The sequence below is a fragment of the Homarus americanus genome, unplaced genomic scaffold, assembly GCF_018991925.1.
Source record: "Homarus americanus isolate GMGI-L3 unplaced genomic scaffold, GMGI_Hamer_2.0 scaffold23598, whole genome shotgun sequence".
NCBI lineage: Eukaryota > Metazoa > Arthropoda > Malacostraca > Decapoda > Nephropidae > Homarus > Homarus americanus.
The window spans coordinates 4,909,761-4,932,123 of NW_024731054.1; the positions used below are offsets into that span (position 1 = coordinate 4,909,761).

General features: G+C 43.1%; 1 protein-coding gene across 1 annotated transcript in view; it reads left to right on the plus strand.

The window, feature by feature from the left end:
* Positions 1-732: 732 nt before the first annotated feature.
* LOC121867545 (putative neural-cadherin 2) overlaps positions 733-22,363 on the plus strand; it is a 131,107-nt gene continuing 109,476 nt past the window's right edge. Inside the window, exon 1 of the mRNA XM_042367550.1 lies at positions 733-1,063. Coding sequence (XP_042223484.1) covers positions 1,015-1,063 — 49 coding nt within the window. The 5' untranslated portion in view covers positions 733-1,014. The remainder of the gene's footprint in view (positions 1,064-22,363) is intronic.

The window sequence follows — 22,363 nt, forward strand, 5'->3', positions numbered from 1 at the left end:
TGACGGTAACACAGGAATCATTGTCACATTCACCTGTTGGTATACTGAGAACTTTATGTAAACGTCGTTATCACTGTATAGATCATTGCCATTCACACAAAAATTCCAGACATTGTTCTCTGTTGAAACTCGTCCATCACAATTCTCTCTTGTCATCTGAGGCGTAAACAGCCTCCCTTACCTGATAGTGACGTCTGTTGGAGCCTGAGTGAGTGTCAAAGGTGACGGGGTGAGGGTGACGAGGCGAGGCCAATATGCATTCCAAAGTGTGCTGTAGTACAATGTGGTGCGTGTAGTGGTACCCTGTGTGCAGTGGTACACTGTGTGAAGTGGTACCATGTATGAAGTGGTACACTTTGTGAAGTGGTACAAAGTGTGCTGTAGTACAAAGTGTTCTATGTAACAAAGTGCCCTGTGGTGCAAAGAGAAATGGACGTGTTATGAATCACAGGTGTAATTTGGCGTGAGGTAGAGAGCCATCCATCGTGTGCAATATGTGCCTTTATAGAGGCGTGTGTGGCCGATTATTACATCTCCTCCTGTTGACATTCCTTTGTGGCGCTGTTATGAGGCATCAAAGTAAATTTACCCACACTGCTGCTACCTCATGACTGCTGCATCACCGACCTATTGCATGACTCTCTCTCTCTCTCTCTCTCTCTCTCTCTCTTATTTTGTAATATGTTAGGGAAGGAAGGCGCGCGCAAACACACACACACACACACACACACACACACACACACACACACACACACACACAAATACAGACAAATAACAAGAGCCACAAATGAGCTCTAGGTCGCTATAGAGCCGTCACAACCCTCAACAACAACTCTATTAACTATACACAACACAAACTATAAGTCATGTATTAAGAAGTCAAACAGGGGGCTACTACCTCCTCCTCCTCCTCCTCCAGCAGGTGAGGGAGGTGGGTGTGGTCCCTTCCTCCTGCTGGTGACGTGAGTTACCTGTGTGTGTGTGTCGTTACCTGAGGCTGGACACATCCTTACCATGGACCCCGGCAAGATCTTCCAAATTATTACCAACAGTACGCTGCTTGGTGAGTATATATATGTCTGTCTGTCTGTACCTTTTGTGTATGTTTGTATTATATTGGGTTGGGTTGGGGTGATACAGCGGCCATGACTTCTATCTGAGTGTTATCGTAAAATTCTGAATTTATTCCAATCGCTAACACAATAATCACCACTACACAAAAAAAATGGATCTCTCTCTCTCTCTCTCTCTCTCTCTCTCTCTCTCTCTCTCTCTCTCACTGACATATACACAGACACACACACACACACACACACACACACACACAGTCCAAGCTCCACATACATACTACATGGAATTTCCAAGTGAACTCAGAGTATCATGTGTGCCGCTGGGGGTCATATATCACACACATACACACACCCTGTAAGATAGGATGGATGTAGTAGATCTCCCATGGTCAAGATATATTGGAGGTAGTTGGATTTTTACGACAAGCTGACGGTGATTCTCCTGGTACTGACTCACACCCGATATCTGTCACATATTCCCATCTCAATGAGGATTTGGATACGGGGGAAGCAAGAGAACGTTCAACTTTAGAGAGAGAGAAAAAATAGAGTGAGAAGGAGAGAGAAAGATAGAGAAGAGATACAGACAGAAATAAAGGGAAAAATTCAGTGGAGAGAGAGAGAGAGAGAGAGAGAGAGAGAGAGAGAGAGAGAGAGAGAGAGAGAGAGACTGTACCTCAAATATCACACACAACACTTAAATAATTCTTCCTACATAATCTCGTTCAATAATAACCACTGTTTCATAATTAAAAAAATTCTACAACACTCACTGAAATATGTTCTGTTACTCCGTTGTCCAATCCATTCCATGAAGCAGTGAATCCGAGACTTATGAACCATTGAATCCGAGACTTGTGAACCAGTGAATCTGAAACTTATGAACTAGTGACTCCGAGACTTATGAACCAATGAATCCGAGACCTCAAACAGTACGGTAGCATATGGGCCTAATAATGTCACTGTGTTAAGTCTCGGATTCACTGGTTCACTAGTCTCGGATTCACTGGTTCATAAATCCCGGATTCACTGGTTCATAAATCATAGGCTTCATAGATGGGACGGATAACTGACATGACATTTTTTACCGTCATTGTGCCTACCATAACACTAACACATTTATCATAAATAAACAATAAACAAAAGACAAACAACAACAACACTATAATTCACAGGTCAACCACAACAGTTGTTTACACTTGTTTGGTTTTTTACCGTTTACTTTTTTTTTTACTTTTTTTAAACCAATGTCAGTCAATTAAATTTATTCCCTGAGAGCAATTAATGTGTGTGGTGCAATGATGTGGAGCTGACCAGTGTTATACCACAGTTTAATATGACGGATAAATGTATTTGCTTAGAAGGTTTTTTTTTAGTCAGGCTTTTTCTGCCCTTCCTTAACTGACTGAACTAGTTTTTCCCACGTGAAGGAGGCTGCTGCACCTACGGGAGGGAAGGGGGGGGGGTGTTTCTGAGGCCGTGTGTGTGAGCTGTGGACCTGACCTGTGTATAGTGATTCTTGGGCGTGTGTATCCAGAAGTTTGTTTGCCAGAGCCTGTTGGTTACTGGTGACTATTACCATTATCACAGGCGGTTACAGCGAGACCGTCACCCATACTGTAATTAGTTGCGTGACGTCATTATTTTAAAATATTCATAGATTATTACATTATTATAACACATATAAATGTGATAGAAGTTAATACAAATTAATCTAACTGAACCAAACATAATCTAATGATCGTATTACGGGTATAGTGAGGTATGTAATCTCTCTCTCTCTCTCTCTCTCTCTCTCTCTCTCTCTCTCAACGCTGTGTCCCAACATAACCCAATCAGATGCTAGACAGGGTTAAACCGTTGGCTTCAAAAGGTTAAGCCATTATTCTTAAAAGGGTAAAAACATTGTCCTCAAAAGGTTATGTACTGAATTATCGACACTTTCTTCAAATCCTCGTAAATAAAAATCATGAATTACTTAACTCCTTCACTACAGGGAGGCTACTTTTAATAATTTATTTTGTTAATGACGGACGATTTTATTCAGCAGATAGGGGACCCTGTATATAAGAGGTTAGTAAACTATCTCCACTTAGGTACAGTCGCCTACACTTATACCTGGTACAGTAGCTAGCGCATCTTGTGAGATGTGGCACCACCGTGTAATACTTAGCATCCTCAGTCTGTCTATTATTGCGAGATTTCTTAAGGTCATTCTGGGAGTTTTAATACAAGGTTAAAAAAAATAAAATAAACAAACACAGAGTTGCCACATCTCACAAAAACACATCAGCCACTGTACCATGTGTTAGTGTAGGCAACAGTGTACATACATATAACATGCTAGCTAGACCTACACCACTGTCAGCTTCGTCCACCCCGGCTCTCACGCCCCACCAACTAAATTTACACTCCCAGCTGGGGTCTGTCGGGCACCAGCTGTTTCCTCCAGACGACGTGGTGCTGGAGGGGAATTTAGGTAAAGGACATTATTCTGGACGTGTTGTTCCCACCCACGACGTGTTGATCCCATCCAGGACGTGTTGTTCCCACTCAGGACGTGTTGATCCCACTCAGGACGTGTTGATCCCACCCACGACGTGTTGATCCCATCCAGGACGTGTTGTTCCCACCCACGACGTGTTGATCCCATCCAGGACGTGTTGATCCCATCCAGGACGTGTTGATCCCATCCAGGACGTGTTGATCTCATCCAGGACGTGTTGATCCCACTCAGGACGTGCTGTTCCCACTCAGGACGTGTTGTTCCCACCCAGGACGTGTTGTTCCCACCCAGGACGTGTTGTTCCCACCCAGGACGCGTAGTTCCCACCCATGACGCGTTGTTCCCACCCACGACTTGTTCCCACTCAATACGTGTTAGCGGCGGTGGCTCAGTAAAGGAACAGTAAACTCTTTAAACAAGTACAAGTTTCTATGTTTGTCGCTGAAGAGTATTTGTTTGTTTGTTTTACCGTCAGCCGTCTCCTGCAGGAACACAGTGGCAGGGAACATAAGTAACACTCACCTAACTCTTCCTTATACTCTGGAACCCATATAAACAGTGTACATGGCTGAGTGTGCAGTAAGTAACAGTAACAAATAATATATAAGCAGTGTGTACATGACTGGGTGTGCATTAACACAGTAACAAATATACATACAGTCTACATATACATTAAGTAACAGTAACTATACATACATACAGTCTACATGGCTGGGTATACATTGATTAATACTCTATATAACCATTGTATTATGTTAATCCTCCATAGATCTTCATTTAATCGTTTAGTGACTCGTTTTTCGATTTAATTTCTACTGTGATAATTTCAGCTATTTACGCCTGGCAGTTTAGTAGCGCTTCTCTTTACCTGTTAGTGAGGTCATTAGTGCCAGGTGATTTTCCTCTTTTGTTTATTAGTTGTGTGTAATAATGGTCTATTTTTAGTGTTGGAATAGACGTGTGACCTGTGCCTAGTGACCTGTGCTTAGTGAACCAGTAACTAGTGATCTGTGAGCTGTGCCTAGTGACCTGTGATTTGTGACCTGTGACGAATGAAAGTAGCAGCTATGAAACTATATATAGACCTGTGTGTGTGTCGACTTGTGCTGTAATGGTCAGCATCCTCGCCTCGCAAGCGAGTGGACCCAAGTTCGATCCTCGGGTAGGGTGAAACTATGGGCATGTTTCTTTACGCCATTTGCCTCTGTCTACCCAGCAGTAATTAGGGACCTGGATGTTAATCAATTTACGGATCTTGTTCCGGGGTAATGGTTAGCCAGTGCAGTTGGCGAGTTGTCCGGTCTTTTCGGACTATTCCTTAACACTGGGTCATGCAGCTCATTAACTTAGGATGTGGTTGTTGTGTTGGCGACAGCTTCTACACCTTAAACAAATTCACGTCTAGGTGGTCCTTGGCCGGCCATCCTCGATTTCGAGGGGCTTCCATTATTTATTTTGTGTGTGTGTGTAATAATAATAATAATAATAATAATAATAATAATAATAATAATAATAATAATAATAATAATAATTATAATAATAAACGGTTTATTGAAAAAGTTTGCAGCCCGAAGGCTGAAAATATACATTGGACATAAATGACTTATTACATACACTGGTGGTTTAACAAAAGCCTTCATTAGAGAAAGGTGAAGGAACATACAGTGAACATACAGATTAATGTTTACACACGTAGATCGTGTGAGCTGAGGTGTTGAACAGCAGACACGTAGTGTAGTAGCTCCCTCACAGATGGCGTTATGAGGGGCATCACGTGGAGTACTAGTTCCCTCACAGGTGGTGTTATGGGGGGCTTGACGTGGTGTAGTAATTCCCTCACAGGTGGTGTTATGAGGGGCTTGACGTGGTGTAGTAATTCCCTCACAGATGGTGTTACGAGGGGCCTGATGATGTAGTAATTCCCTCACAGATGGTGTTATGAGGGGCATCACATGGTGTAGTAATTCCCTCACAGATGGTGTTATGAGGAACCTCACATGATGCTGTAGCAACTCATTCACTACGTGGTGTCGTAGCATCATGGGGACACCACGTGGTCTGTTGTCACAGGACTTCACTCACTCAAGTGGGTAAGGTGTGGTCCCAGGCCTGTGTGTGTGTGTGTGTGTGTTTGTGTGTGTGTGTGTGTGTGTGTATGTGCTATTCTTGCTAACACCAACTGTAGGAGCATCGAGGCTACCATTATCCACGAATAACTACGTTGGACTGACCATGTTACCCGCATGGACGACGAAGGCTGCCAAAGCAGCTACTTTACAGTCACCTAACGAATAGTAAACGTAACTCTGGCAGGCAACTGGAAAGGTATAAGGATAGTTTTAAGACAAACCTGAAAAAGTGCCATATCGACCCCCTCACCTGGGAGACGATTACTCCACACCGTAACGCTTGGAGGAGCACCACACAAGAAGGTGTCAATACTTTCAAGTTAACCAGACTGCAAACCGAGGCAGACAAGAGCCAACGCCGTAAAGACACAGCAACCGCCACTCCCGCACTAGATGCAGCCCTCCACATGTGCAACGAATGTGGACGAGCCTGCGGGTCCCGTATCGGCCTCTCGAGTCACCTCAGTGCTCGCCAACGTAGGTGACATCCTTAATAACTCATATCATTGTATCATAGCTGGATGATTGTCATACTTGATTCCGATTTACAGCAAAGTAGTAGTAGTAGCAGTGCGTGCGTGCGTGCGTGCGTGCGTGAGTGCGTGTGAAAGAAGATAGTAAACAACATACACACGCACAACATTTCCTAAATCGCTCGCAGTCACTTTTAAATATTCACTCAGTAATGACGTTTATGTTTTGGTCCAACTTTTTATTATTTTCATTAATCGTTTTCAATGAATAATTAATCCATTATAATATGAAAAATCAGTCGTGTTGTAGATTAGTATGATTGGATGATGATAAATGACTCTTTAAATCATCCGGGGACATGGCCAATTAGTTATGTGTATGTATAAGCTGGTAATTTATTCATGGGTACAGATGACTCGCTTGATAGAACGTTCGATTCATAGGTAATGGCCATTGGTTCGATTTCCATAAGGTGTTGGAGGACTGGGGTCTCTTGTTTGTATACGAGCTCTTGTATATTAGTTCTTGTATACTAGCATTTGTTCACTTGTACTCTGGGTAATAGATGAGTACACATGTGGACGTACTCGCTGATGGCGATCCTGTGTGAAGGAAGAAAAGTAATCACACACACACACACTAATAGTGGACCAGGTGTGGTAGAGAGCCAGTATGGTGGACCGGGCGTGGTAGAGGGGCCAATATGGTGAACCGGGCGTGGTAGAGGGGCCAGTATGGTGAACCGGGCGTGGTAGAGGGGCCAGTATGGTGGACCGGGCGTGGTGAGGACCAGTATGGTGGATCGGGCGTGGTAGAGGGGCCGTATGGTGGACCGGGCATTGGCAAGGGCCAGCATGGTGGACCGGGCGTGGTAGAGGGGCCAGTACGGTGGACCGGGCGTGGTAGAGGGCCAGTACGGTGGACCGAGCGTGGTAGAGGGGCCAGTATGGTTGACCAGGCGTGCTAAGAGGGGCCAGTGATGACACCCGGACGAAGCAGAGTGCTCAGTCGACAAACGGGAAGCTCCGCCTACAAATTATAGCGCCACACGTCCCAGTTTACGAGGGACAGTGCGTGTGTGTGTGTGTGTGTGTGTGTGTGTGTGTGTGTGTGCGTGCGTGCGTGCGTGTGTATATTCTGAAGTAAACACACAAGACGTACAAGTTTGTGCTAAAAAGTGACGCACAGAGAACTGGGTAAAATAAGAGTGATTCACTGTTCCAATTTCCCTTCATTACACAAATCTCCGCCACAACACAGCAGGGCCTATCCACTCAGGGCGTCTGTTATCCCGCCCAGTAACTCTCCCCAGCTATCACCCATCTCTCTCATCTTCCCTCAAGTGAGAAAATGAAAGTGGGGTGTATATGCCAGACTGAGCTTTAGGGGCAGTGTGGATAAAGCATACTGCCTGCTGAGCCTCGGTAACATAAGGTGTGGTCGGTGGTCGGCATTGCAATCGATCATCGTCATTATCCCCAACTGTTAAAGATAGATACCGGTGGCCATTCACAGCTGGGTGGATCAGGGGCGCCTCGGATGCGAACTAGTAACCCTTAGGTCGAGCCGCGAGTTGTGTATCCATTAGGGGGATATTTAGAGATGATTGTTTGTTTACCTTAGTTTAAGTTAAGTTATGTTATAGTTGGGTTAAAGTAAGCTAGGTTAAGTATCAGAAAATTAGACAAGGTTAAATTTACGATTGCTTAAGTTAAAGTTACGCTAGGTTAAGTTATGAAAAAATTAATCAAGGTTAAATTTGCGAGTTTGGTTAATATAAGTTAAAATTAAATACACTAGATTAAGTTACGTAAAAATTAGACAAGATTAAAGTCATGATTTCTTAGGTTAATGTAAGTTAAAATTAAATAAGCTAGATTAACTTATAAGAAAATTTAGCAAGGTTAAATTCCCTAATCTCGACTTTAAGCTAAGTCTTAGGGTCCGGGGGTTAGCGAGTGTAGGAGCCGTATTCATTTATCTCAGAGATGAATAAAAGAGATGAAAACATTGCTGGACTTTATGTTGTGGTGGAGACGGAAACAAATGAGCTTGGATCAGGAGAAGAGTCCCTGGTCTTTGGCTGCCGCGACCAAAATGAGAATGTCGGATCGTACTAAGTTAAGACGCAGAAGAGAATGAGTTTAGGTGTGTAGACTGTCGGATCATTCTTAAGTTGAGACGCAAAACAGAACTACTTACGACTGTCATTCTAAACTGAGATGTGAGAGAATGACTTGCGACTGTTGGATCATTTTAAGCTGAGACGCAAAACAGAACGACTTAACGACTGTCATTCTAAACAGAGACGCCAGGGAGAACGACTTACGAGGATATTCTCAACTAATGCGATTATAAAAGGTTAACAGGCTCTGATAATGAGGTTAAACTACAAAAGACATAGACTTAAAAACTGTAGTGACGACAACAACAGTGAGGGGGAAAAACTCTCAACACCAGAGTGCAGAGATATGAACCTTGCAACATTAATGAAGAGAGTGGAGAGATATGAACCTTGCAACATTAATGAAGAGAGTGGAGAGATATGAACCTTGCAACATTAATGAAGAGAGTGGAGAGATATGAACCTTGCAACATTAATGAAGAGAGTGGAGAGATATGAACCTTGCAACATTAATGAAGAGAGTGCAGAGATATGAACCTTGCAACATTAATGAAGAGAGTGGAGAGATATGAACCTTGCAACATTAATGAAGAGAGTGCAGAGATATGAACCTTGCAACATTAATGAAGAGAGTGGAGAGAGATGAACCTTGCAACATTAATGAAGAGAGTGGAGAGATATGAACCTTGCAACATTAATGAAGAGAGTGCAGACATTAAACATGCAACACCAGGGTGAAGATATTGCAGAAATAAGAAACATGCAACACCAATACGTCTCTCTCTCTTCTTGCTGACTAACCTAACCTAACCTAACCAAACCTAACCTAACCTAACCTAACCAAACCAGGGATAACACGTCAAGGCGTCAGCTAGACCAACAGTAACAAGATTAATGTCTCAACGGAAACAACAGTGAGAAGACAGCTGGGGTAACGGGATCGACAGCTGGAGTAACGGCATCGACAGCTGCAGTAACGGGATCGACAGCTGGAGTAACGGGATCGACAGCTGGAGTAACGGGATCAAGACAGCTGGAGTAACGGGATCAAGACAGCTGGAGTAACGGGATCGACAGCTGGAGTAACGACTGACCTGCCGATAACGGGACTGACCGCTGGCAACGATCGACAGCTGAGTAACGTGATCAGACAGCTGGAGTAACGGGATCAAGACAAAGGAGTAACGATCAAGACAGCTGGAGTATCGATTCAAGACAGTTTATGACGATCGACAGCTGGAGAACGGACTTCAAGACAGCTGGAGTAACGGGACTGAAGAGAGTTTTGAGCAACGGTGGGATCAGACAGTTGGAGTAACGAATCAAGACAGCTGAGTAACGGGATCAAGAGTTAGTCAGGAGAACGATCAAGACAGCTGGAGTAACGGGATCGACAGCTGGAGTAACGGGATCGACAGCTTGAGTAATGGGATCAAGACAGCTGGAGTAACGGGATCAAGACAGCTGGGGTAACAGGATCAAGACAGCTGCAGTAACAGGATCGAGACAGCTGCAGTAACAGGATCGAGACAGCTGGAGTAACAGTAACGAGACAGCTGGAGTAACAGTAATAAGACAGCTGGAGTAAAAGTAACGAGACAGCTGGAGTAACAGTAACGAGACAGCTGGAGTAAAAGTAACGAGACAGCTGGAGTAAAAGTAACGAGACAGCTGGAGTAACAGTAACGAGACAGCTGGAGTAACAGTAACGAGACAGCTGGAGTAAAAGTAACGAGACAGCTGGAGTAACAGTAACGAGACAGTTGAGTAACAGTAACGAGACAGCTGGAGCAATATAAACGAGGCAGTTGAATAATAATAGTAACGAGACAGCTGGAGTAACAGTAACGAGACAGCTGGCGGTACAGTAACAGAGACAGCTGGAGCAATAGCACGAGAGACAGTTGAGTGAATAGCAAATGAGACAGTTTTTATAATAGTAATGAGACAGTTGGAGTAAAAGTAATTACATGGAGAAAGTACGAGACATGGAATATGCCAGTGAATGAGACAGCTGGAGTGTAATAGTAATGAGAGAAGCTGAGCACAGTAATAAGACAGCCTGGAGTAGTAAGTATCAGACAAAGCTGAATAAATGGTAATTATAAAGGAGTAAATAGTACGAGACAGCTGGAGTAACAGTAACGATGTGTTGGAGCACAGTAGCGAGACAGCTGGAATAACAGTAACGAGACAGCTGGAATAACAGTAACGAGACAGCTGGAGTAAAAGTAACGAGACAGCTGGAGTAACAGTAACGAGACAGCTGGACCGTTACTATCGTCACCTCCATTACCAGACAGAGATACGGACCATCAAAATGTATTCTACTCCAGTCATCCCGTAGAGGAGGTGATGTGACGGTCTACACTACACGTTACACCGAGGCACTGGGCTATATCTACTAATTACATGCATTATATACACGCTCTCCCTCCCAATCATGGCTCGTAAGTGTACAGTAGTGTGGGTTAAGTGTTGATGTAATGAAGTGCTCGGCGACATCTGGCAAATGGGAACGTTGTTTTTATTACATACATACATACATACATACATATATACATACATACATACATACATACATACATACATATATATATACAGTACATATGTAACGAGGATGACCGGCCCAAGGGACTCCTAGGCGTGAATTTGTTTAAGGTGTAGAAGCTGTCGCCAACACAACAACCACACCCTAAGTTAACGAGCTGCATGACCCAGTGTCAAGGAATAGTCCGAGAAGACCGGACAACTTACCAACTGTACTGGCTAACCATTACCCCGGAATACGATCCGCAAATCGATTAACATCCAGGTCCCTAATTATTACTGGGTAGACAGAGGCAAATGGCGTATAGAAACTTGCCCAAAGTTCACACCTGCCCGGGGATCGAACCCCCTCCCGAGGCGAGCATGCTGACCATTATACCACATACATACATACATATATAAAAAATATAGACAGATTGATATAATGATAGACAAAATGACAGACGAACTAAATAGATAGATAGATAGATTGATAGATAGACAGACAGACAGATAGACAGACAGACAGACAGACAAAGAGTAAAAGCTTAACCCTCTCTCAGGCCCCAACATGACTCTTCCATTACACCAAGACTCTGTCGACGTAAATTTTTAATCAACTGAGAATTCTCCTAAAAAATAAAAATCCTCTCAAGAAAACCTGAATTAAGTGACCAACACAAACCACTACAGTAACTCTTGGATATATTGGTATAATGGTATTAATCTCCCGTTTATTAGGACTAGGGGAAGTAAGAATCAGTATAGTTGCTTCCGTCAGTGTTATCTGCACAGTAGCCTCGTCTCATGTGGTCAGTGTTTTACCAGACGCCGACGGTGCAAGTACTACTGTTTGGGTTTTATGAAGGTCGTTTTCCCCCGTCCAGCGCTTCCACTCCCCACCACACCAGATAAAAAAATGAAAATAAATACTATGCTGTCTCGTTCTGTCCATTGAGGATATGTGTTAAGGAATGTCGTATTAGAGTAGATAAATGGATTACTGTAAACTGGGGTCTAGTATGTTAAGTATTACTGCTAATATATCCGAGGTGGGTTGTAATGAGGTTGTGGGTTGTAAGGAGGTTGTGGGTTGTGATAAGGTTGTGGGTTGTTATTTGGTTGTGATGTGGTTAGGGTTTGTGATGAGGCTGTGGATTGTGAAGAGGTTTTGGATTGTGATGAGGTTGTGGGTTGTGATGAGGTTGTGGTTGTGGGTTGTGATGAGGTTGTGGTTGTGGGTTGTGATGAGGTTGTAGATTTTAATGGGTTTTGATGAGGTTGTGGGTTGTGAGGAGGTTGTGGGTTGTGATGAGGTTGTGGTTGTGGGTTGTGATGAGGTTGTAGATTGTAATGGGTTTTGATGAGGTTGTGGGTCGTGACAAAGTTGTGGGTTGTAATAGAGCTGTATCGACCTTAGGAAGTTAATTAATAACCTAATTAAAATTGTAGATAATCTTACCCTCCTCCCCCGCCCAAGGGCTTCTCTCCATGATCAATTACCCCAAACAGTAACCGGACGCCTCTGGTGAGATATGGATGACTTCCTACGGTACTTCCTGGTTGGGATAAAGTTACGGCCATTACTACAACAGCTTTTAGTGGTCGTTTACCCAGAGTTCTTCTATAGCAACAGTCGTAATGCCATGGTCAGTATACTTGAGTTATGGTAATGTTACAAGATTTGAATACTTTTTCATTTTTAGGCCTTGTTTTGTCTTGAGACTGAGGTATTATTGACCGATAGTAAAGTTCTCTACACGTTAAGGCGTCTATTTGTATTCAGACAACAGTAAGAGTTCCTGTTGAGTCAGTAGTAGTAGTGTTGTGGTAGGAACAGTTACGGTAGTGAACAAAGAGGAACATAAATTTAAACTTCAGGAATCGTAAACCAAAACAAAAACCTTTCAAAATCTTCTTTATTGGAAGTGTTACATAATAGAACAAAGTAAAATGATGTAGAGATGAAAACAGAAAATGATAACGTCTATTTACGTAATATATCTCCACCTCTCCCGCTATTGTGGTGAAGGGGTCAAGTGTATAACTGAAAACATCAAAGAAAACGAGAAATAATTAAGTGCGTGAGAAACATAGGAAATGAGAGTAAAGGAGGGGGAAAATATCTAAAATAATAACCTGAAAATATTCCCACACACACATCCTCAATTTACATATACTCAAAGGGAATCTTAATATCCACACTGATTAACAAAGCTCTATATATCACCTCCCTGTTTAGTTAAGACTTGAAATGTTTAGTTTGTTGACGAATAGAAACAGAAAAACTACCCAGAGACATGAATGATGTGCACAACAAACAAGGCCATGGTTATTCAATGCTGTGGCTTTGTTAAAATTCTATAGGGGAAATAAAAAAACGTGGCATATATCAAGATCATAACAAAAACGCCAAGACCCAACGCAAGACGAATGATTCTTTACATCTCATTTAAATACATCAGGATTATCACAAAAAAAAGGCTGAATATGTCCCAGTTAGGTAGTATGTGCTGCAGCTTTTGACTAATACAATACGTCGAAATATATAAAGTAATTCGACCAGCCACCCAGCGACACTTGATAAACTACAGATGTCACAGAGATCAGATTGCCACATCAAGATCCAGTATTACCTGTGATATTGTTGGGTACTGTGCTTAATATTACTCCCGTGTACCTGAGCTCACCTGAGAAATATTCATACAGGAATGTTTTATGTGTTGTTGTTGTTATTATTATTATTATTATTATTATTATTATTATTATTATTATTATTATTATTATTATTATTATTATCATCGTTGTTATTTTTGTTCGTTTTGTTATTATTTTTGTTGATGTCGCCTGGATTAGTTTTGTCTCCTAATTTGTGTAAAATAAACTAGTTAAGAAACAATCCGAGTAATCTTCATGAAATCTAGGATATTACAAGTGTATGTGACTGCTATTTTAAGAGAAAAGGTCAGATTCACTTACAATCTCCAGTTACGATAAAAAATCACCAAGACGAACAACTTTTAGGGGGGGGGGAATGGTCACCCAGAAGGCATTTTATAGCCTCCCTCTGTTGGGTTATTCAAGAACCAGCTCCCGTCTGCCGCCATTAATAACTCCCTTATTAACTCCGTCATCTGTTACATCTTATATTAACGGGAAATTTACTACATCGTCGGCTGCTGGTAGGTCTCCTGGTGGTGGTGGGTCTCCTCCTGCTGGTGCCGGAGATCGCCTGACGCCACGGGAGTCCCTCGGTGACAGCTGAGTGACTGCAGTGTCCTCCAGCCCGAGCGTGACAGCTGGACTCTAATATATCTAGTCTTTGGTGCCTATAAGCTGCCGGATCCTGGCGGTCTTAGTGGATTATGTAGTTAACTGATACTGTGCAGGAGAGTTGTGGCTGTCTCCTGTCTGTCTGTCTTTCTGTCTCTGTCTGTCTGTTTGGAGTTTAGAGGACTTTATCGGTTAGTTGTGGTTATTGTCCGCCTCTCTCTCTCTCTCTCTCTCTCTTTTACTTTAGTTACACACACACACACACACACACACACTACTAATACTACTTTACTGTCACTCGGAATCGAGTATGACAATCATCCAGCTATGATACAATGATATGAGTTATTAAGGATGTCACCTACTTTGGTGAGCACTGAGGTGACTCGAGAGGCCGATACGGGACCGGCAGGCTCGTCTACATATGTGGCAAGTGTGGAGGGCTGCATCTAGAGGGGGGGGGGAGGGCAGCGACAGCGTCCTTCCAGCACTGACGCTTGTCTGCCTCGGTATACAGTCGGGCTAATTCGAAAGTATTGACACCTTCTCGTGTGGTGCTCCTGCAAGCGTTAGGGTGTTGGAGCGATCGTCTCCCAGGTGATCGGGGTCGATTTGAAACCTTTTCAGATCATCTTAAGACAATCCTTGTACCTTTTCCGTTGCCCGCCAGCGTTACGTTTACCATTCGTTAGGTGACTATAAATTAGCTGCTTTGGTCAGTCCAACGTAGTTGTTCATGGATAATGGTTGCCTCGATGCTCCTACAGCTGGTGTCAGCGAGAATACTGGCATTTGTTCCCTTGTCTTCCCAGCGAACTCGGAGGATGGAACATAGACTACGATGGTGAAAGTTTTTAAGTGCCTCGAGGTGCCTCCTGTATGTGACCCACGACTTGCTGCCAGATAACAAGATGGGAAGGACCACTGTTCGATATACATGTACATAATTTCAGTTCCCTAAAGCTGAAGACACGGTTTCGGAGTCTGCCAAAGGCTTGAGATGCACATCTGATCAAATGTTGAATCTCTTCATCGATATCTGCGGTGGTGGACAGGAGGGAGCCGAGATACCGAAAGTGGGTAACATTAGAGAGGGTAGTACCGTCAAGCTGGATGGATGGTGGAGGTGTGGCTGAACCAGGGGCAGGCTGAAAGAGAATCTGAGTCTTACGTAAATTCACTTGAAGGCCGAAGTGTACACACGCATCTGCGTAGGTGTTCAGGTAACTCCAGTAGGTCCCGTTCAGTGTGAGCGACGAGGGTGAGGTCGTCTACATAATGAAGATCAGTATTGGAAGCTGCCGACTCCTTTGTTCCAGCCTGGAGTCGTCTTATGTTGAAAAGTCCCTTTATAGGGTACTGGATGTCCATCCGGCTGGCTAAATTGGCACTGGCACGAGTAAGGAAGGCAGCCAGGAAAATGGAAGAGAGAGTTGGTGCGAGTACACATCCTTGTTTTACTCCCGTTTGGATGGGGAAGAACTCAGACTGGTTGCCACTGTACAGGACACTGCCGTTCCTGCTATCTTGGAGTTGCCTCACAATGGCGATGAATTTTGGTGGGCAGCCAAAACAGCTGAGGATCCGCCAGAGGGCTTCCTTATTGACCGAGTCGAAGACCATGGTAAGGTCGATGAAGGCCATGTACAGGTCACGACGCTGTTCTCGGCACTTTTCCTGTATCTGACGGGCAGCAAAGATCATGTCAGTGGTGCCACGTGATAGTCTAAGGCCACATTGAGATTCTGGGAGGAAGTTTTCCACCTCAGAATGAAGTCTGTTTAGGAGGACTCGGGCAATAATCTTGCCAGCTACGGACAGCAGCGAAATCCCACGGTAGTTGCCACAGTCTGACCGGTCTTGCTTGTTCTTATAGATATTGACGATGGATGCGTCTTTTAGAGCATTAAGAGCTCTGCAAGTTTTTGTCATGACAGTGTCGAGAATACCCCATTCGGCACTGGGATTTGGGTTGTTTGTTGTCAGGCTGTTTATCAGCCCATGTTCGAAATGCTCTCTGAAAGCATGTGCTACTGCTAGATCCTCCGGACACTTAGTGTTAAAACCTCTTCTGGAGGCTTGCTGCCTTCGCCATTTTCGAGCGACATGAAGTGACAGTTTGGCTCTGACGAGCCGATGATCAATATCACAGTGGTCTGAGCCATACATGGTTCGGATAATGAAAACAACTCGGTGATCTCTTTCTCTGACAATGATGTAGTCAATGAGATGCCAGTGTTTGGATCGTGGGGGTTGCCACAAACCCTTGAACTTGTCGGCTTGCCAAAATAAAGTATTGGTGATAGTGAGGTTATGTGCAGTACACTTGCTGAAGAGGAGTAGGTCGTTGGGATTACACTTGCCTACTCCGTTTCTCCATATGATTCCCTGCCATGTGGCAGCATCTCTTCCAACTCTGGCATTGAAGTCACCAAGGAGCACAACCTCATCTTCTCTGGGGATAGAGGTTAACACTCTGTCAAGGTCGGCGTTAAAGGCCTCCTTGATGTCATCCTCTGCATCCAGTGTTGGAGCATATTGTGTACTGATGAAGAAGGCATGACGCGAGTGATTCAGTGGGACTCTGAGCGACCTGAGGCGCTCGTTGATCCCAACAGGCATTTCAGTTAGCCTATGTAAGATGGATTGGCGAATGGCAAAGCCAACTCCATAAATGCTGTTTCTCTCCGCAGCAGGCTTTCCCTTCCAGAAGAAGGTATCGCCAAACCCCCGCTCTGTGAGCTTGACCTCATCTGGGAGCCAGGACTCACTAATGGCTGCTATGTCGATGTTATACTTAGACAGCTCTTTTGCCACAAGGGTAGTTCTTCTTTCAGGACGTGCATTTGTGCCAGTATCCAGAAGGGTCCTGACATTCCATGCAGCGACCATAAAAGGTTGTATGGTAGTTTTAGCTTTGATTTGTGATAATGATTTTGTTTTCGACCGCATAAGGATGACCTTACTGGGTGCGGTTGCCCAGTCAGGTTGTTTTTTTAGGCGGGCTATGTTTAGGGCACCTTTTCTAGCCCCCTCCCCATGTGGGGTGAGCAGAGTGGCTCCCCGAAAGGGCTGCTCAGTCGCACTGACAGGACCAGATTGCACTGCTGCCCAGATCCCAGTCATAAACGACCATCTTATTTGTGCCGCCCATGTGCAGAATTGTGACTAGAAACTCCCGGCTGTCATCTCTGCCTGGACCCGTCGCCACTCGTCCATCGCCATAGGACTTTTGGGGGTATAGGGGTTTTGATGATGATGAAAAGTGTGATGAGCTGGATGGTTGCTGCACGTGAGTTGATTTATGTGTTGAGGCAGGAGCGCAGGCTGCAACCACATCTTGGCTCTCCCTTTTCCTTATCCAGTGGTGCAAGTGTTGCAACGACTGGGGAGAGGGAGAGTTGCAATGGACTGCCGATAGCCCAGTTTGTTGGGTTTCGCCTTAGTAGCCTATCCATCAGGCATTGCCTTCGTCTGCCGGTGGAGTCGCTGGGTTCCCATGGTGGTCACCTCTTCCGCCTACACCGCCGTTGGGGTCTTGTTGGAGCTCTGTAAGCATGTCTGCCTGATGCGGGGCTCCACTGCAGTGAGGCAGTGGTTGGTAGGCGCAAAGGCGTGTCCACATGCCAGTGGGACTGTGTGCCGCCCCTCTGGGACTCACTGCTGCTCCGAGATCCCCTGCTGATCTAGCCATTGCCCATGAGGCACCCAGTTACCGTGTGTTGCTACGAGGAGGCACAGCAGGAGTCTTGATGGTGAAGAGGCTGTGTACTGGCAGGGGAAGACTTGGGCAAGTTGTTTCCCTGTTCACCACGAGGGCTAGCCAGCGGCGGTAGCTGAAAGCGAGAGGAAGCAAGCAGTGCCTGCACCTTAACACTAACATAATGCTGCCACACTACATGCATTACACCGCCCTGTGTGTACAACCACACACACACACACACACACACACACACACGTTATTTACATATAAAACCCCAGAAATATAAATACACATAATAAAATAGATTTCGCCATATAGATAAGAAATATAAAAATATACACAAATGAAAAAACTGAATAAGTTAACACAGATAAGAGAAATATATTCAAGTTATATATGAAAACACGCACGTGGTACCGAGGCTGGTGGTGAATTATGAACCAGTGAGGAAATATTAAAAATGAAAATGATGTAGACTGTTTGAGGTGAATGTTGGGAGTCATGGTAATTAGTAGTATACCTGAGGGAGTCGCACACCTTTGACCAGTGATATAGTGAAGGTTGTGGCGTGGGGGTGTGATGAGCTTTCCCTAAGAGTGCAAAATATAAAGGTGTGACTTGTATGTTTCGTGTTCATGGAGATATAGAGAAAGTTTATATATTTTTGTACGTAGTTTTAGTCTCCTCTGTGAATAAATTATATAGGTGCCGTTGGAATATAGTTATGATAGTAGTTAACGTAATCTAATTTACCTTTAACCGAACCTGACCTTTAACATATCCTCAACCTAACTTAACCTAACTTTAACCAAAACTAACTTAACCCAACCTAACCTAATTTAACCAAAACCTAACCTAACCTAACCTATCTTTACCTAACCTGACATATCATCAACCTAAATTAACTTAACTTTAATCTAATTTATCATAAACCAAACCTAACCTAACCTAACCTAACTTAACCTAACCTAACCTAATTTACCCATAACCTAACCTACCCAAACCTATCTTTACCGAACCTGACATATCATCAACCTAACTTAACTTAAACCTTATTTATCATAAACCAAACCTAACCTAACCATTCTATCACGGACTTGTACAATTACAGTACAGTATCCACTTTAAACATTAGTCACAGAGAATAATTAAGCGAGTACCTGAATTACACCTGTGATTTCTCTCTCTATCTTTCTCTCACACACATTCACACATATACTGCTAAAAAAACACATATGCATAGCCTCCATCTTCTCAAACTAGCACGAATTGCTAAAGTTGCCCCCTGAGAGAGAGAGAGAGAGAGAGAGAGAGAGAGAGAGAGAGAGAGAGAGACACTAGCCGGATATACTACAAGTTGTCTAGTGTGATTTCCTAAAGTGCCGCGGGTTCTTGCCGAGTCTTAACAGGGTCCTCCTCCCCGCTTGACTAGTTCACCCGTCTAGACTTGAGTGTCTGTGTCTGTCTGTCTTTGGTCTCCTGGTAAGTTTTTCTTATATTTCTACTGTCTATGGCTGTCTATCTGTCTGTTTATCTGTCCGTCCATGTATATATAACTATTCATCCATCTACCCTTTTGAGTATCTATCCATTCATCCATGTAGCCATAGGTCTAACCATGTATTTATTTATCCATCTATCCATCCATTTATCTATTCATCCGTCCATCTGTCCTATCCATCTATCCACCCATCCATCATCCATCTATCACTTCATCCTCCCATCCACTCAGCATCCATTTATCCATCCATCCATCCATCCATCCATCCATCCATCCATCCATCCATCCACCCACCCACCCACCCACCTATCACTTCATCCTCCCATCCACTCAGCATCCATCCATCCATCCATCCATCCATCCATCCAACCATCACACACTCAATACACCCAAACACACCTGAATATCCACCTTACCTGAATCTAATTAACCGTGAGATAATTTAAAACGTTATATCGTCATTACCGTATATTAAGTCATTAGTCGTAGCAGCCAATTACTAAACGCTTATCATTAGGGATATTTCCTAATTATCACGGACTTAGTATTAACATGGACGGGATTGGTGATGGTAATATTGGTGTAGTTATTGTAGTGTTGTGTTGTGGAGGCGTTTAATAAGGTTGTGTTGTGGGTGGTGTTGTTTTTGTTTATATTGAGTTGTGTTTAGGTTGTGTTGTGTAGAATGTTATTATTATTGTTGTTGGTGTTAGTATTTTTGTTGTTGTTATTATTGTTGCTGTTGTTGTGTTGAGGATGTTTTAATAAAGTTGTGTTGTGTAGAATGTTATTATTATTATTGTTGTTGTTGTTGTTGTTGTTGTTGTCAGGTAGTAGGTATAAGGCAGCTACCAAACAGGGAGGTACTACCGCCTGGGAAGATATTGGAAGCATAATGTACTGTATTGTCTATGGTAGATCTTGCTGCCATATGGCATCACAAAAATTGTGACCAAGTCCCAGGTTGCTGATCTGACTTTCTGCCTCATTTACACACAATTGCAGGGTCTCAATTGTTTCTCTTACTTTGACAACACAACATACATATATTGTTTCACATTATTGATCTTTTTTTTTATTTATGGTTCTTTATCATTGTTATCATTGTTATTATTATTATTATTATTATTATTATGATTATGATTATGATTATGATTATTATATTTTCGCCCCCAGGCCCCGATGTGGGTCAGTGACCTGTGCCCGGGTGGGCTATTCTCCATAAAAAAAAAAAATAAATAGATAAAAATACTGTACAGAACTTCGGCCGTTAGCACCGTACGATACTTTTTCCCTAACTAATGTCTGTCCTCATTTAAGCGGATTATTACGTGAAGTTTTTCCGCAAATAAATTACACGATATTGTGAGCGAGTATTAAATAGATATCTACACCCAATTTGTTCCTACAGTAGAGACAAATAATGTTTTAAGGGGGAGAATATTTTGTTGTATGTCTGGCAATAATGGTTGTTACTGTATCGTGAAGCTTTGGCGGGATAATTTAATTGGTAATCCTGCAGAGAAAAATTGCATGTACTTTTACCTTATGAAGTTGGTAACACTGGAAGGAGATATTGTATACATATTTGCTTGATGTAGTTGGCAACACTGGAAGGAAATATACTATAAACATTTTCTCCTGAAGAGGTTGGTAACACTGCAGGTTAACAGTATATAAAGTGTTGCCAGAAAAGGTGTGGTATATTAACATCAGACTCGGGAGCTGTTATAACTTTCTAGCGTTCCAGCACTTACTACAAAGTTGCTAAGCTTGTTCCACTCGTCTACCACCCTATTTGTGAACCAGTTCTTTCCTATCTCCCTCCTAAACCTAAACTTATCAAACTTAAATCCGTTGCTACGAGTTCTATCCTGCTCGGATATTAAAAGAACTTTATCTATATCTTCTTTATTGATTCCTTTCACCCATTTAAATACTTCTATCATATCTCCCGTCACTCTTCGTCCTTCTAGGGAATGCAAGTTTAGTTTCTTTAACCTATCCTGATATGGTAGGTTTCTAAGTCCCGGAATCATTTTCGTCATTCTTCGCTGCACCGACTCCAGTGAATTGATATCCATTCTATAATAAGGGCACCAGAACTGAACCGCATAATCGAGGTGCGGCCTGACTAGCGCAAGATATAATTGCAATAAGACCTCTGTACTCTTATTACTTACACTTCTAGATATAAAACCTAATACTCTGTTTGCCTTATTTCGAACATTAACGCACTGTTTTCTAGGCCGTAGGTCCGGGCTTACAAGTACCCCTAGGTCTCTTTCACAAGTCGACTTCTCTAGGTTGATGTTGTTAAGGCTGTATACATTATCAGTATTTGTACTTCCAATATTAAGTACGCTGCACTTGCTTGTGTTGAATTTCATTTGCAATTTTTCAGACCACCCCTGCAGTATATTTAAACCCACCTGTAGTGCATTTGCATCCTGCCCTGAAATAATCTGCCGCCCTATTTTGGTGTCATCTGCAAACTTGCTTATGTCACTACTGATCCCAGTATCTAGATCGTTTATGTAGATTATGAACAAGAGTGGGCCCAGTACTGACCCCTGGGGAACCCCACTGGTTACACAGCCCCACTCAGATTTAGCACCATCTACGTTCTACGCTGACCCTCTGCGTTCTATCAGTGAGCCATGATTTTATCCAATTTAAAACTTTCCCCTCAATACCATGAGCCTTAACTTTTCTCAGAAGCCTCTAATGGGGTACTCTTGTTAAACGCTTTGCTAAAGTCTAAGAAAATAACATCGTAATTTTCGTCATTATCTACTACCTCGAAGACTTTCCTAAAAAACCTCAGCAGATTTGTTAGACAAGATTTTTCCTTTGTAAACCCATGTTGAGAGTCGCAGATTAATTTGTTTTTCTCTAAATGCGATCAGATGCTATTTGCTATAATTGATTCAAGAAATTTCCCCACTACTGACGTCAAACTGATCGGCCGGTAATTTGACGCTGATGCTCTGTCTCCCTTTTTGAATATGGGTACTACATTTGCCTGTTTCCACAAGTCTGGCACATCTCCC